The 15,574-nt window shown below is 57.0% G+C and overlaps 1 protein-coding gene across 2 annotated transcripts; it reads left to right on the top strand.

Moving 5' to 3' along the window:
* Positions 1-214: 214 nt before the first annotated feature.
* On the top strand, positions 215-14,674 carry LOC309391294 (testis-specific serine/threonine-protein kinase 5-like). Of its 2 annotated transcripts, none has more exons than XM_081951603.1 (8): positions 215-894; positions 6,860-6,967; positions 10,275-10,477; positions 11,515-11,570; positions 12,475-12,607; positions 12,690-12,805; positions 13,720-13,902; positions 14,112-14,674. In XM_081951603.1, the coding sequence occupies exons 1-8, from the start codon at positions 718-720 to the stop codon at positions 14,549-14,551; spliced, it is 1,416 nt and encodes a 471-aa protein (XP_081807729.1). In that variant the 5' UTR covers positions 215-717; the 3' UTR covers positions 14,552-14,674. The 2 variants fall into 2 exon arrangements, with proteins under 2 accessions (XP_081807729.1, XP_081807728.1); XM_081951602.1 differs by lacking the exon at positions 215-894 and adding an exon at positions 2,172-3,025.
* Positions 14,675-15,574: the final 900 nt, after the last annotated feature.

Here is a 15,574-nt window from a genome sequence, read left to right on the forward strand (position 1 = left end):
GGGAGGTCAGCCCGGGATCCCCTGGTGGTCTCCCATCCCGCTTGCGGTCAAACGGGGCGAGGGGAAGCCGCTGGGTGCGGAGGCGGCCGGTCTTGGCTGCTGGCGGGACGGGAGCTGCACCAATCTGCGCCGGATCCCTTCCGGGCGGCTCTGCGCGGCTTCTTTCGCCCGAGGAGGAGGAGGAGGAGGAGGAGGAGGAGGAGAAGGGCGGCTCTTCCCGGCGGAGCCTCCAGTGGCTTAGCTTCCGCCACGACAGGCTGCGCATGGGGCGCCCCAGGGGCGGAGGGAGGCTCCCTGGCGCCCGGAGCCCCGGCGGACTTGGGGCCCCCCGTCCGCCCTCGGCCCTCCCGCCCGATCCTCCCTGGGCGCCTTCCCTGCTCAGCCTCATGGGGCCCAATGGCTGCGGCACCACTGCGGGCAGCCGCTCCTCGGGCCCCGGGGCTCGACGGCGCTGGGGGCGGGTGGGGCTGCGCTGGTCCTGGGAAGGCGGCCGGGCTCTCCATCCGGGAAGCCTGGCGGGGCTCCCACCGGCTCCTCTCCAGGCTCCTCCGCGGACTCCGCCGCCCAGACGGGCGAAGGCAGCGGCACCTTCCCGCCAGGAGTCTCGGCCTCCCCAGCCCCGCGTGGAGCGAGCCGGGCCCCCTCCGCCTCCCGCCGGCCTCGTCGCTGCGGAGCTGCTGGGGGGGGGGGGAGATGACGAGCGACCTGGAAGAGTGAATGCTGAGGCTCTGGCCGTGTTTTCCGTCGGGGCGTCTCTCGGCCCCTTCACAGCTGTTTGAGATCCCGGCCCTTCCGCCCTTCCTGCTTCGGTCCCTGCCGGGGCTTCCCGGTCCCGTTTCTCGGCCCGAGGACCGCGATCGCTGCTCTGGAGCCTCGTCTGAGGAGGCGCCCCAGGTGTGAATCTAACCGGCCCCCTCGCATTTGGCTTGTGGCCTTGGGGGTCCCGTCGCTCTCTGAAACCGCCCCCTCCCTTCTTTGCTTTGGGTTCTGGCCGCTGGGGAGGGGGACCGACCTTGGCCAATTTAAGACCCCTGAACTTCAGCGCCCAGAATTCCCCCACCAGCAGACCTGGACGGAGCCTGATCGGAACCGGGTCCCGTTCCGTGTTTGCTCTACAAAAGTCTCTGGACGGACTGCTTTTCCGAGCGGTGCTTCTGGCTGTGCAACCCCCTCCCCAGAAAATTCAGGCCGGGCGGATATTGGCTGAAGGGCTCCTTTCTCCCAAAGCCCTGTCTTCGGAGATTTCACAGCTTCATCAGCCGTTTGATTCAGACGTTACCATGTTGGCTTTTTTGCCATGAAAACCAAGCATGACCTAGCATGGCTATTGGCCTGTTTGAGACGTGATGAATGTTCTCCCCAGAGTCACCTGGTCCAGCCTCTTGTTAAAACACCTTCCAACTGTCATTGAGGGGGGAGGGGTCACCAGGGAGCAGGTGTCACCCCCCCCCCAAACTCCCTCTCTGTTGCTCTCTGTCATTCAAGGACCGGAGTCTGCAGCCTCATGGCCAGATGACCAGTGGCCGCCTAATCTTGGACTCCTTGCTCCGTCTGTAGCTCCCGGCCTCCAGGGAATGAATAACATAACGGAAGGGACCTTGGAGGTCTTCCAGTTCAACCCTCTGCCCTTAGAGAGAATCTCACCTGAACTGCTCTGCAGCCTAAGTTCCCCCCCCCCCACTCCCAGGTCCCCCACGGCAATTCTATCACCTGCCGGGGCTTCCCTCCTGAACCCACCCCCCCTTCAATGTCCCTGCAGCGAGGACTCACTTTCCAGCTCCCTCACCACCCCAAGTTGCCATTCTCGGCTGGGGGGCTGGGGGGGGAGGCGGTTTGTGTTTAGACGTGTGACTTCTTTCATCTCCTCCCAGCCAATCAGGTTGCACGATTCTAAATTCATATTTTCCCCCCAAGTGCAGAAGTTGACATTTGTCCCTGTTAACCCTCATCTGTTTGTCTCACCCCCTCCTCTCACTCACGTGCCATCCCCCACCCCCCACCCCCGCCTTCCAATGGGATTCCTGAGAGCTGCTCCTGCCTTTGAGGCCAATTGAGTGACTTTGGGCCAGTCATCCACTCTGAGCCCTAGGAAGGAGGGAATGGCAAAGCCCTTGTGAACAACTGTGCCCAGCGGTCTCTGAGAATCTGACACAACCGAAGGAAGGGGGAAATAGCAGGGCACAGGATGGGCCACTTCCTTCATCCAGATCTCTTGAACAGGTCGTATTTGGCTGGGGTTGCAGGACGTACAGAATCCTGGTGTTCAAGGCAACTGTGGGGGCTGAATTCACACGCCCTTCTGGCTTGAACCCCAGGGCCAGAGAGCCCCCGTCCCAGCTTAGCAAGAGGTATAAATCCAGTCTGTGACTCACCCAGCCTCTGTCAAACTCTGCCCAAGAGGAGCTCCCAAGGCCTCTGGGCCCTTCTGTCAGCAGGGGTGGGGGTGGAGATCCAGTGCAGCTGTGGGACCCCCACCCGAGATCCGAAGTTCTACAACTGCTTGTTGTGCCTCGGTTCTAGAAGGCGGCCTCTGGAATGCCTGGGCCAGCCGGTCACTGTGGAAACTCCTCTGTCCAGAGCAACAAGGTACCCCTTGGACTGCCACTCCTTGTGCTTGGCCAGTGGCAGCACCCACCCAGAAGATGAGAAAGGCGCCGTGCTAAGAAGGACCCACGCGCTGTGCTTGCCCCCCTTGCAGAGCTGATGTGTTTGTCTGAACTGTGCTTCTGCCGGCCTCGCCCCCAGCCCTGCGGCAGCCCCTCCTCCAGCAGCCTCCTCAGCCCGGCCCCCGGGCCACCCCCTCCTGGGCCAGTTCGGGGCCATGAAGAGCTTCTCGAAGCGCGAGGCCGACAGGAGGACGTTCTTGGAGCAGGTCCGGGAAAGCAAGGAGAATGGCTACCTCCTCTCTTCCAAAAAAATCGGGTCGGGGGCTTTCTCCAAAGTCTATCTGGGTTACGCCACCCAGGAGAAAATGATGCAGAACTACAAGCTGGCTTCAGACCTCAGGAATAAGCGGCACTCTATGGTGAGCCCCGGGGAGGGGGGGCTCAAAGGAGTGGCGGGGGCTGGCCCAGGTGAAACTGCCCTCCCGCTTACGCCCCACTGCCATCACCCGCTTTCTCTCAATAGTTGGCTTTGACAAAGGCAGGTTGATCTGGAGATAGTTATGCAATATTTTAACATAATGGGAAGAGAAGGGTAGGGCAACTGGGAGGAGGGTGGGGGGCTCATAAGTGGAGGAGGGGCACTGTTGGACCTCCCAAAGGCCCTGGTTGGGACCGATCCTCCCGGAGGTCCCTGTGAGCCACGGACAGTCAAGACAGCTCAATGACGCCTCTTCAGTCCGACGGAAGAGTTTCCAGCCAGTCAGTAAATGAAGGTGGTGCTGTGCCCATCATTCTTGGTAAAAACCCTCCCTTCCTGCCCCTGTGGGCCGGCTCTTCCTTCCCCTGCAAGAGCCTCCTTCCCAAAAGGCCTTCTCCAACCAGGCGCTTTCAGGACTGAGATCCTTGATCTCCAGATCCTCCTCCAGGCCCTTCCTCCAAGGTGGGCAATTAAGACTGAGCATTTTTGTACCTGCTCTCAGGTAAGTTTGCATCTTTGAGCAGCCATTTCTTTAGGGAAGGTTTTTTTGGGGTACATCTTGAAGGGGGTGCATCTCTGCCCCAGAGGAATTCTCCCATGGGGTGGGGGGGGCTCCTCAGCTCTGTGGTGCTAGTACCACCGTTTCAAACAGAATTTCAGGTAGTCCTTGGGCTTCAGGAATCTGGCCAGAATACAATTTTATTTGGGTTACAGGTAACCCCTGACTTATAACCATTTAGTGACTTCCAAAGTTACGACAACATTGGAAAAAGTGACATCTTTTCCACACTTACAACCCTTGCAGCATCTCCATGATCAAAATTCGGACACTTGGCAACTGACTCATATTTATGACGGCTACAGTGTCCCAGGGTCACTGGGAACGCTTTTTGTGATCTTGTGACAAGCCAAGTCAATGGGGAAGCCAGACTCACTTAACAACCAGGTTACTCACTTAACAATTACAGTGTTTCACTTAACAGCCGCGGCAAGAGAGGTCATAAAGTGGGGTAAAATTCACTTAATTGTCTCACTTAGCCAAGGAAATTTTGGGGTTGTGGTTGAGGGCTGCCTGCACTCTTCCACGCAAGGGTAACTCACGGTCATTCTGCTTGGGGGGTGGGTAAGGTAGAGGGGGGGGGTGGACTGATGTCCTGCAGTTTGATCATGAACAGAATCCAGCTGAATTCCTGGGCAACTTTATAAAAAGGCAGGAGAAAGATGACGCTATCAACAACCGTTGCGCACATCAGATCTTGTTAAAAAAGGAATCGATAGAAGTGATGGATTTTTCATCTGCAGCTATTTTAGCCCTGGTGGACTTGATGCCCAGAGTGGGGGGGCTGCTCCTCCGCATGCAAAGCCCCCTCCCCTCAGACGCTGTGCTGGGCTTCCCCACCTGTCCTGCTGGGTCCAGAAGGAGTCATTATAGGCTTTGGCTGCAGTGAGGCCAGCAGCTCTCTCAGGCCAGGCCAGAGGGGGAAATGCCCCAGAATAGACGTCTGCTACTCAGAATTGCTCCCTGGGGCCAGGCCCTTTTCTGGAGATGTTCTCCTCCAAATTGTCCTGCAGGGGGCATCCAAGAGTTTCAGTGACCATTTCTGTTGCTTCCCTGAGCTTCCATCCCAGCTTCCTTTGGACTGGTCTGTTGTCCAGTCCCTCCGGCCCTGGCCTTGAGCCCAGCTTGCCTTCTCCCCTTATTCTATCTGCCCTGCTGGTCCAGAGGTTGATGGGTTCCCAGTTTATTTCCAGGTGCAATTCGAAGCACTGGACGTGGCACAAAGCCAGCGTGGAGAGACTTTGGATACCCAGAGAGCACTTCAGGGGCTTGGACACCAGCATCCCCTGCGTGAATCCTGCCAGGGGGAAAGGGGAGTTTTTCCCCAAGCAGGGGATGACCCTGCCCCACAGAGTGGTCACTGAAATAAGGTCTTGGTTATTTTCGATATAAGGAGGATTATTGTGTCGTATTTTTTTGCTAGTCATAAGCTGCTTAGAATCAGATGACTGGCGTGGCATAAAAGCATTTAAAATAAATAAATCTGTTACATCATAGGTTGTTAGAGGCGGCTGTTGCAATCACACAACTCCAAAATGGCTGGAGATGTTCTGACTGGAACAGGAATGCCCCAGGTGGTTATGGATCAGGGGAGAGGGGGGATCCTGCCTACCTGTGTCAATGGTGATTCTGTCCAGATCCCCAGAGGCTGGAGTAGATCCATCCTGATCCCAGTGCACACAAAGGGAAGGGAAGGGCCCTGGCATTTTGAAGGGAGGGAGAAGCAGGCGGGGAGCAGCTATTCCAGGGAGATGGATGGGCTGCCCCCCCCCCAGGAGAAAATCCTAGCAGAAGAGGGGTGGGGGCCTTGGCCTTGACTGCTCAGCTGATTCTTCATCATTTAAAACGGGTCTCCAACTGGCTGGTTGGGGAATTCCCAGAGTTAAGTCCACAGGTCTTAAAGTTGCCTTTTGAAAATTGCCTCTTGGATTCTGGAAAATTGAATGTGGCCTTTTGGATTCTGGGAATTAAAGCGAACAGGTATTAAAACAGACCAGCTGCCTTTTGAAAGAGCACCTTTGAAACTACCTGCACAGGGAATTCTGCTTGTACGCAGCAGGGGAGATCGCTCTCTTATACCGACCGTGAGGGAAGGAAATATTTATTGGAAAGTTGCAGGTAATAGGCCTAGGAGTGAGCTTGCAAGCCTCATTGTATCCAAGTTTTAAACTAGCATAATTGCAAAACGTACCAGACTAATATTTCCAAATGGGCTGACTTGTGCTGCATTTTGTGCAAAGTTTGTACTTGAAATGGATATATTTAGAGCAGGAAGAGTGAGATGGTGGGAAATGAGGAACTGAAAGTAACAAGGGTCTGAGAACTTCAAATGTACACAGGTGTTTGCAGAGAGTGGCGGTCAGTAAGGCAGAACAAGGAAGCAAGTTGTGAAATGCCTGCAGAAAAGTATAAAAAGATTGTCTTGGGAGGAGTTGAGGGCCACTGGCCGTAGCCAATCCTTGCTGGATTTAGCTATGTCAGTGGAGTTTATTGGAATAAGACCCAAATCTAAGTAATGCTACGTTTGCTATTCATGTTCAAAAATTGTTCATGAAACAATAAGCCTCTGATCTTAAAGTAAGATTTATTGCCTGTCGTTTTCCTTTGTTTTTTTATATAGGGAAATTTTTGTAACAGACCCCTTTGTGAATATCCTGTGGTTCTATCAAGGATGGCTTGGCCCCCTTCCGGGCCAGGAGGACAACTTCCCCCAGTTCTGTGCAAAAGCTGGAGGTCCATTGGAAGAGAGAGGCAGCAAGCAGCCTGCTCCGCCAGAGACCTTCCACTACCTGGTGTGGCCACCTGGATTGGTTACGCTTATTAGCATAAGGGCTGTGTGTGTGTGTGTGTGTGTGTGTGTGTGTGTGTGTGTGTGTTTTCGACTGACAGTTCAGGAACCCCTCCAGAAGGTGGCTAAATGGACGGGCCAGTGCCGCAACTGCTAAGCTTTTAAACTGCCTAAATATTTTGGTAATTCGTTTTACTGTTGAAACTGGTCACCTTCCATTTTGATTATTTTAATACGGTGCCTCTTTTCTTCTCTTTTTCTGTTGCTCCAAATGCCTGGTTCTGGCGCTGCGGAACCCAATGCGATGCTTATGGACCCTGCTTAGGAAGGTCCCACGGGGCTGGTGGCGCAGCGTTCCTCAGCCCTGAAGCTCCATGGCCGAGGGGTTTCCCAGCGGCCGCCTCACGCTCTGCTCCCTCTTCCCGCAGGTTGCTATAAAGATAATTTCAACAGCAGAGGCACCTGTGGAATATACCAAAAAGTTCCTTCCAAGAGAAATCTACTCCCTGAATGTTACTTACAAGCACCTAAATGTGGTGAGTCTCTGCAGGGGAGCCTCAAACCCTGAGGGGCCTCCTCTGAGTAAAGCACCCCAACACCACGAGTGCCCAAAAGTGTGTCTGAGAGCCCCCAGCGGCCAAAGGAGCAGCGTGGGCAACACAAGGTGGGATCCAGTTCACCGCACGTATGTTCTGAAAAAGCCAGAAGTGAGCCTGGGGTGCCTCAAGACGGCCACCAAAGGCCAACTAGAGGAGCTGGCTTTTCTGGACCCCACATTGAGGCATCCTGAGCACCAGCAGGCCTGTCCTTCTTCACCCATTAACTGCAGAAGAGGGGTCAGAGAGGCTGAGTGGCCCCCAGAAATTGGAATTCCAGAATCGGAGGCAAACTGCTGCCATTTGGCCTCAGGGCTGCTTTACACGGCTCGTTGGCCTTCTGAAAATACCCTGTTATACCAGATCTGGGGATTTCACTGCCCCTGGGCCACATCCGGCCCCTTGGCTGTCCTGTGGGGAGTCCTTTCCTTTTGAAGGCGATGGCTGTTTGTTTGCAATGTACCTGTGTGCATGCATGCAGGCCTTGTGGTTCCCCCCCCCCCCCAAACAGCAACCCCAGTTGATCATGTGGGAAAAATTGGATCGTGTTGTGCCTTTGCGGCCTCTGACCCGGTGTTTGATCCCAGATGGCTCCCTGGTTTACCGAGGAGCTCTGGGAGATGAAACGCTGGAAAAGACGCCTAGAGAGTGGCTGGAGGGCCAGCCGGTCCGAATCTGATCGAACACCAGCAAGAATTTATATTAAATCCTACTTAGTGGCGATAGAAGCGGCAAAACAGCAATATTTTTCCGCTCTTATCGTGTCCGCAGATAACTGCCCAGCCGCCCTGTTTAGGGTGACCCGCTCCTTACTTAACCAAGGAACTGGGGAAGACCCCTTGCAGGGTAGGGCTGAAGAATTTGTTCAGTATCTGCAGGATAAAATCGCTCAGATCCGGACAGGCTTGGACTCTGACTGGGTAGATTCGGGCAAGCCGACGGGGATTAATCTTGAGGAGACAATCTGGGATGGGTTTGACCCTGTGACCCCCGAGGGCATGGACAGGATTATGGGGAGACTCAGTGCTGCCACTTGTGTGCTGGACCCGTGTCCCTCTTGGTTAGTTTCGGCTTCCAGGGAGGTGACACGAGGCTGGCTCCAGGCGATTACCAATGCTTCATTGAGAAAGGGGTTCTTTCCCACCTCCTTGAAGGAGGCGGTGGTGAGGCCCCTCCTTAAGAAGCCTTCCCTGGACCCAGCTTCTTTAGCCAACTATCGTCCGGTCTACAACCTTCACTTTATAGCAAAGTTTGTCGAGAGTGTGGTAGCACGTCATCTTCCCCAGTACCTGGATGAAGCTGTCTACTTGGATCCGTTTCAGTCGGGTTTCAGGCCCAGGTACAGCACGGAGACGGCATTGGTCGCGTTGGTCGATGATCTCTGGCGGGCCCGGGACAGGGGCTGTTCCTCTGTCCTGGTCCTATTAGACCTCTCGGCGGCTTTCGATACCATCGACCATGGTATCCTACTGCGACGACTCGGGGAGCTGGGAGGGGGGGCACCGTTTTACGGTGGTTCTCCTCCTACCTGGCGGATCGGTCGCAGTTTGTGTTGACTGGAGGGCAGAGATCGACCCCCAGGCGCATCACTTGTGGGGTGCCCCAGGGGTCGGTTCTCTCACTCCTCCTGTTCAACATATACATGAAACCGCTGGGCGAGATCATCCATGGTTTTGGGGTACAGTATCATCAATATGCTGATGATACTCAACTTTTCATCTCTACCCCAAACCACCAAACGATGCCCTCGATGTGATGTCCCGATGCCCGGAGCCTGTGCGGATCTGGATGGGGAGGAACAGGCTCAAGCTCAATCCCTCCAAGACTGAGTGGCTGTGGTTTCCGTCATCCCGATTTGTACATCTTGTTCCATCTTTGACGATAGGGGGAGAAACTTTAGCCCCCTCAGAGAAGGCTCACAATCTGGGAGTCCTCCTGGATACACGGCTTGGTTTAGAAGAACACCTGACGGCCGTGACAAGGGGGGCCTTTTACCAGGTTCGCCTGGTACGCCAGTTGCACCCCTTCCTGGATTGGGATGCTCTGTGCACAGTCACTCATGCCCTCGTCCTTTCTTGCCTGGACTACTGCAATGCTCTCTACATGGGGCTGCCCTTGAAGAGCACCCGGAGGCTTCAGCTGTTCCAGAATGCGGCCGCGCGGGTTGTCATGGGGGTACCTAGGTGCTCCCATGTCACACCCCTTTTAGGCGGCCTGCACTGGTTGCCGGTTGTTTTCCGGGTGCGATTCAAGGTACTAATTATGACCTTTAAAGCACTCCATGGCTTAGGCCCAGGGTACCTGCGAGACCACCTACTGCCACCAGTAGCCTCCCACCGTCCAGTACGATCCCACAGAGTTGGCCTCCTCAGGGTGCCGTCGGCCAGGCAGTGTCAGCTGGTGACCCCCAGGGGGAGAGCCTTCTCTGTGGGAGCGCCTTCCCTCTGGAATGAGCTGCCCCCGGAGTTCCGCATAATCCCTGACCTCCGGTCCTTCTGACGCGCCCTAAAAAGTTGGCTTTCCCAGCAAGCCGGCCTGGCCTGTTAATTTTAACTTATTTTAAATGTATTGTTTTTTAAAATTCGGTTTGTTTTTTTGGATATGGATTTAATTTTTTTTTTTTACTTTTGGGATGTCTGTTTTTTAATGTTGTACGCCGCCCTGAGTCCTTTTGGAGAAGGGCGGCATATACATCCAAATAAACAAACAAACAAACAAAATGAATTGCCCGCCCGAGTTATGCCCACTGCACACGTGTGTCCCGTGACCTTTCAGCAGCGTTCTGTCCCAGCCCCTTTCCCACCACGGCTTCCCTGAAGTAGTCCCGGTGCTGCTGGCCACCTAATTGGTAGCGCTTTGCCAGGGAGGTGGAGGTTCCGTCCGGGGCTGCAGCAGGACCACAAGGGCCACTAGGGGAAAAGGCTCCTCCAAGGCCAGAAGACGGAGAAGAGGACGGGTCCTCTTCAGGGAGGGCCTCCTGGGTGCTCTGCCAGTGAGCAGTCCTGGAAGAGAACCCCACTACTCTCTCCTTGGGTGGACAAGTGACCTTCTCATTGGACTAGGCGGCCTCCAAGCTCTCCCCCCCCCGTTATTCTGCTGCTGCTGCCTGAGCCGTGAGACCCCCAAAGCAAGAGGGGTTCTGGGGCACGGGGGCCGCATGGCTATGCACCAGGAGGTCAGTGTGGAAGGAGGGGAAGGCCGTGAGCTCCCTGGCTCCGTGCTCACGGAAAGCTCGGCTGTCTTGTAGATCCAGCTCTATGAGATGTATCGGAACAGCAAGCGCACCTACCTGGTGCTGGAGTTGGCCTCCCGGGGGGACCTCCTGGAGCACATCAACGCCACATCTGACCGGAGGGAGTATCCTGGCCTGGAGGAGGAGGAGGCACGGAGGCTTTTCCGACAGATTGTCAGTGCTGTTGCCCATTGTCACAACGTTGGCATTGTCCACAGGTGAGACAAGCAGGCGGGCAGGAGGAGGAGATGCAGTGGCAGGGTGGGGGAGATGGTGGAATGTGCCAGATGTTCTCCGAGGCCAGAAACCTCTCCAGACCAGCAGCAGGCAGTGGTCAGGACTGGTCGGCATCCTCTCAGGAAACATAGCCATGGAGGGGGGGGGAGTTAAGACAGTGAAAGAACCAACTGCAGGCAACACAATTCTTGTTGCTCAGGGCTACAATCTAGAGCAGGACACTTGAGAGGCCACAGAGGGGCGAGGTCATTCTCTCCCTCTAATGGGGGAGCAGCAATCTGGTCCCAGCACGTCAGCCGATGGCCTGGAAATTTCTACGCAACAAAGAATCCCACATAAACAGGAAGAGCATCGCGGAGGGCAGGTGGCACCTTTTCTCCAAATTGTTTCATGTCTGCCAGATATAGACAAATTTACAGATAAATGGGAATTTTAGCAACTCTGACTGGGGAGCAAAGTCTGCATTACTGGAAGATTCTAGTCTAGTATTTGTTGAATTATTTCTTGGAGACCACGATCAGAAATGTTTTAGAAAGCACAGAAATTCAGCAAGAAGGATCTCTTTATGCCAAAGATGAGTTTTGAATTGTTTTAAAAAGAAACAAGAAAACTCTGGAGTGAATCTGGCTTCACAGAAGTCAAGTGGCCAAGGGTTATGGGGAAGACTACAGGTAGCTCTCCTTTGCAACCACAGCTCAGCCCAGAATGTTGGTTGTGACTCGCAAGCCTCTGTGGTCAGAAGCCAAGTCACCGCGTAGCCACTGGGTCACGTGATTATTTCTACAGTGGCCATGAAGCAAGCTGTGTGGGGTCATAAGCCAACATCCAGATGATTCAGTGGGCAGCATCCTGCGGATTCCAGCACCTGAGAAGTTGCAGTGGGAAAGAAACCCCTCTTGGCCACCTCCGAAGATGCCTGCTAGGCGGGGGTGTGTGTATGTGTGTGTGTGACCCAAATCCTGGCTGAATAAGTCTCCATGCTGGTCAACCCATGGGACTCTTCTTCTTTCCCCCACAGAGATTTGAAGTGTGAGAACATTTTATTGGATGAACGTGGCTTCATTAAACTGACAGGTGAGTTTTCTTCCTGCAAGAGAAGAGAATGGGGTGCCCTCGTTGTGCCACCTGCAAGATAAGGCAGCAGGGTTGCAGAACAGCGCAGAGCAGCCCCGGGGATCAACAGGGCACCCTCCCCCCAGGTGAGCCCAGGTGATCTGGGCTTCCTGCATCCAGCTGTGGTTGTCTTTAAAGGCAAGAGTGGTTTCCCTGCCTCAGGGACAACTCTCGGGCAGAGATCGGACCCTGCAGTTTCTGCTTTTGGCAGGCAAGATCCGGTCCCCAAGGAAGAGAGCTAGTCCGTGAAGTGCTGTGGACTTGGGGAACGTAGAGGCACCCTGACCCCCCCTCACCAGTCTGGCTTCTCAAGAGTTCAGTTCGCATCTCAGGGGAGGACAGCAGCCTGCCAGTATCTGAGGCGCTGCCCCAAGGAGGAGCGGGGTCAACCTATCCTCCAAAGCGCCAGGAGGGAGGCAGGGCAAGAAGCAACAGGTGGACAGTAATCAAGGAGAGAAGCAGCCTAGAACTAAGGAGGAATTTCCTGACAGTTAGAACAATTAATCAGTGGAACTGCTTGCCACCAGAGGTTGTGGGGGATCCATCAATGGCTGTCCAATGAAAACCTCCATCGAACCTCTCTTTCAAGAAGAGATTAGACAGCCATTTGTCCGGAAGTGGTAGAGCGTCTCCTGCTTGAGTAAGAGGTTGGACTAGATGACCTCCAAGGTCCCTTCCAACTCTGTTGTTCTGTAATGCTATGATTCTGAGTTTTGCCTGGGTCTCTCTTTCAGTATCTTTTTATTGCTCTGCATCCTGCCAAGCACCCTTATTTCTCCTAGTCTGCCCCTCTTATATCGGGGGGGGGGGGCTGGGGCTGGGCTGGGGGCCCATTGGAGAAGCTGACGGCTCCCCCCCCTTGCAGATTTTGGCTTTGCCAACCGCTACTCCTTGAAGAATTCTCTGATGAGCACCTTCTGTGGCTCTGTGGCCTACACCGCCCCCGAGATCCTCATGAGCAAGAAATACAATGGGGAGCTGGCTGACCTATGGAGCCTGTGAGCACGGCAGGGGTGGGGCCAACGGGGACTAGGGCCAGGCTGACCCAGAGGCCCCTCCTGACTCTCTCCTCCCGCACAGTGGGGTGATCCTCTACGCCATGGTGACAGGGAAGCTCCCCTTCAAGGAGCGCCAGCCGCACAAGATGATTCACGTCATCAAGCAAGGCCTGGCCTTCCGGCAGCCAATCTCTCCAGGTACGAGGGGACGTCTCACCCCCCTGACCCCCAGGGGCTCAGACGGAGCCCATCTGGTCCCCATCTGCCCCACCCAATGAATGGGGAAGGACTCTGCCTGGGCCCTCAACCTGTGCCCCCACATAACAGCGTTGGTAGAGGAACCTGGCTCTTCCCTCTGCTGCCAGGAGTGGGTTTGGGCTCAGACCCACAAGTGACCCTCGTCCTCGGCAACCCCGGTAAAACCAGGAGGAAGAGAACCCTGGGGATGGCAGCAGGGGAGAGGGGGAAGCCGGCCCTGAGGCAGTGGGAAGGGCTCTGGACTGCTGGGGACCTCTAAAGCCCAGGAATTCCGTTCCACAGAGGCGGCTGCAGGGCCAGAGGGTCAGGGAGGCTGCCTGGCTCTGCCCAGTCCTGCCACAGCTCCCCTCCCCCCCGCGGTCCCTCCCTTCCCCTCAGTCAGCTAACATTTAGCCACAGCTCCCTCGGAGAGGTGGGGGGGGGCGAGGGGGCGTGGTTTAGTCTGTGCTTTGGAGCAGGTTCTGCCTGTGGGACGTCCCAGCCGAGAGACCAAGAAACCTCCAAGCAGCTGCACTGGGAGGCCCTGAATCCCAGTTCCAGATGTGCTTCTCCAAAAGGCAGCTGGACTTCCTTTTTTTCCCCTTTGAAAACGTTTTGCTTCTAAGAAACGGGACGTTTTCAAAGGGAAAGAAGCAGAGACAGCAGAAACAACAGTGGCCTGGACGAGGGAGAAGCTCCAGATTCCTCTAGCCCTGAATTCCAGCTGCTGGGAAAATGTGCCAGGTCAACCCACAGCTGGTTCTCAGGCCAGTCTGCCGCTCTGCGCAGCGTCCCCCAGGAGGAGCAGGTGGGAAGGGGTGACCAAGCTTGTCTTCTCCCTCCCCCTCCCCTCCTTGCCCCTCCCTCTCTCCCAGAATGCCAGAATCTCATCGAGGGCCTGTTGCAGCTGAAGCCGGCGGCCCGTCTGGGGTTGCAGCAGGTGGCCACGCACCGCTGGATGCTCCCGGCTACCTCGGCCATCTTCCACCGGGTGATGAGCTCCATGGGAGTCCATCCGGAGTGCTCCATGGGCCAAGAGAAGCCTCAGACGGCGCCAGGTACCGGAGAGGCGGCCGAAGAAAGACGCCTCTGGGACAAGCCGCCGCGAGTCCCGCTGGGCAAAGGGGCCGTCTGAGCCTCGGGTGCCTCCTTCCAGGGCCAACCGGTGGCGGGGAGGGCCGGGCTCGCCAGCCCCATCCTCGACGGCGGCGGCAGCGGTCCCACCCCGTGACCCGGCGCCCCCTCCCTCCCTCCCTTCCCGTTGCAGGCGACGTTGGCGGCCCCTCGGCCCAGCTGCCGGACCTCGAGAGCCCCGCCAAGAGCGCCGAGGGCCCGGCCAAGGAGAGCAAGGTCCTGCCGCCCGCCCGCGCCTCCTCGGCCGCGGGCGCCTTCCCGCCCCGGGCCAAAGCCGAGAAGAAGAGCCCGCCGGTCACGCCGGCCAATTGCGTGCTGCAGCTGCCCTCGCCGCGCAAGACGGAGCGGCCGCCGCGCCTCTCGCTCTACCGGCCCAGCCTGCTGACCACCCTGCAGCCCTTCCACCACCTGCCCAACTTCCGCAAGCCCGGCTCGGGCTTCTCGGCCAGCGCCTATGTGACCAGCAAGCGGCTCGGGGAGAAGGCGCCCGCCCGCGCCGCCGGCCTGGGCAGCGCCTCGCCCAGCCTCTCCAAGCAAGTCCACTCCCTCTACAGCATGACGCCCTGCCCGTGACGCGCCCGCCCCACGCCCGGCCCGCTCGCGGCGGCAGCCTGGCCCGCCCGGCCCGGGGCAGCGCTCGGCCCGACGCCCGGGACCCCCGTCGCCGGACGAGCCCATTAAAGCTTATTCAGAGTCGCCCCGGGGTTCCGCCTGCTGCGATGCGTACGCCCCGCGGCGGCCCCGGACCTGAGAGGCGGCTGGCCGGCCGGCCGGGCCCCGGCGCCGCTCTTCGCCTGTCGGCACGCGCGCTTGTCCGCTGTTTCTGCATATACATCAGTGAACTGTTGCTTTGTGTGCGGCTGCTGCTGTCTGACGCCCGTTCTTCCTCCGCTGGAGCCCCTCCCCGCCCCCCTTCGCTCCTCTTCCTAGGCAGAGCGGCTCAGGGGCGTCCTCGCCCCCCCTTGCCCCTCCACAGCAGCTGCTCCAGGCCCAGCCCCCCCTTGCCCCCCAACGTAAAGCTGGATTTCCCCATTTCCTCAGCTGCTGCCCCCTCCCTGCTTTCTCCAAAGGGGAGGGGGCCTTCCCTCACTCCTCCCCTTGGTTTGGGGGTCGCTCCTCCAAGCATGCACCCCACCCCCCTCAATTCAGGGCTTCTGAAACACAAGCATCCCTTCATGTGACCAAACCATCCCCAACTATCCCTCCACAATCACTTATGGAAGCTGTGGCTGGCCTTTGGTCCCCTCAGCTGCCACAAACCCCTCCCTTCCTGCTCTATCCTACCCCCCACCCCCACCCCTCTGGGGTGGGGAAGGCAAGTCCCCAGCAGAAGGCCAATAGCAAAGGTGTCTCTTGGCTGGCTGGATTCCTGCCCTGAAAACAGCCATGCCCTCTGCTCCCTGCCCCTTGCCCTGTACCCTGTTTCAATGGAAACTGGTACCCCTTCCAGAGTAACAGAGGGGCTGCCTCCTCCCCCAGTAGAGCTGGCATCCAGGAGACCCCCTTTTCTCTGCAGATCAGACAAAGTGCCCACCTCAGCTCCCTCATCTGTGCGCTACAACATGGCACTAGGGAGAAGGAGCACCTGTCAGCCAG

This window comes from Natrix helvetica (assembly GCF_964273705.1).
Source record: "Natrix helvetica genome assembly, chromosome: 4".
NCBI classification, from domain to species: Eukaryota; Metazoa; Chordata; class Lepidosauria; order Squamata; family Natricidae; genus Natrix; species Natrix helvetica.

Coding starts and splice junctions, on each gene's coding strand:
- LOC309391294 (XM_081951602.1), top strand. CDS start 2,822: ATGAAGAGCTTCTCGAAGCGCGAGGCCGACAGGAGGACGTTCTTGGAG. Junction 10,478..11,514: donor AACGTTGGCATTGTCCACAG/GTGAGACAAGCA, acceptor TTTCCCCCACAG/AGATTTGAAGTGTGAGAACA. Junction 11,571..12,474: donor TGGCTTCATTAAACTGACAG/GTGAGTTTTCTT, acceptor CCCCCCTTGCAG/ATTTTGGCTTTGCCAACCGC.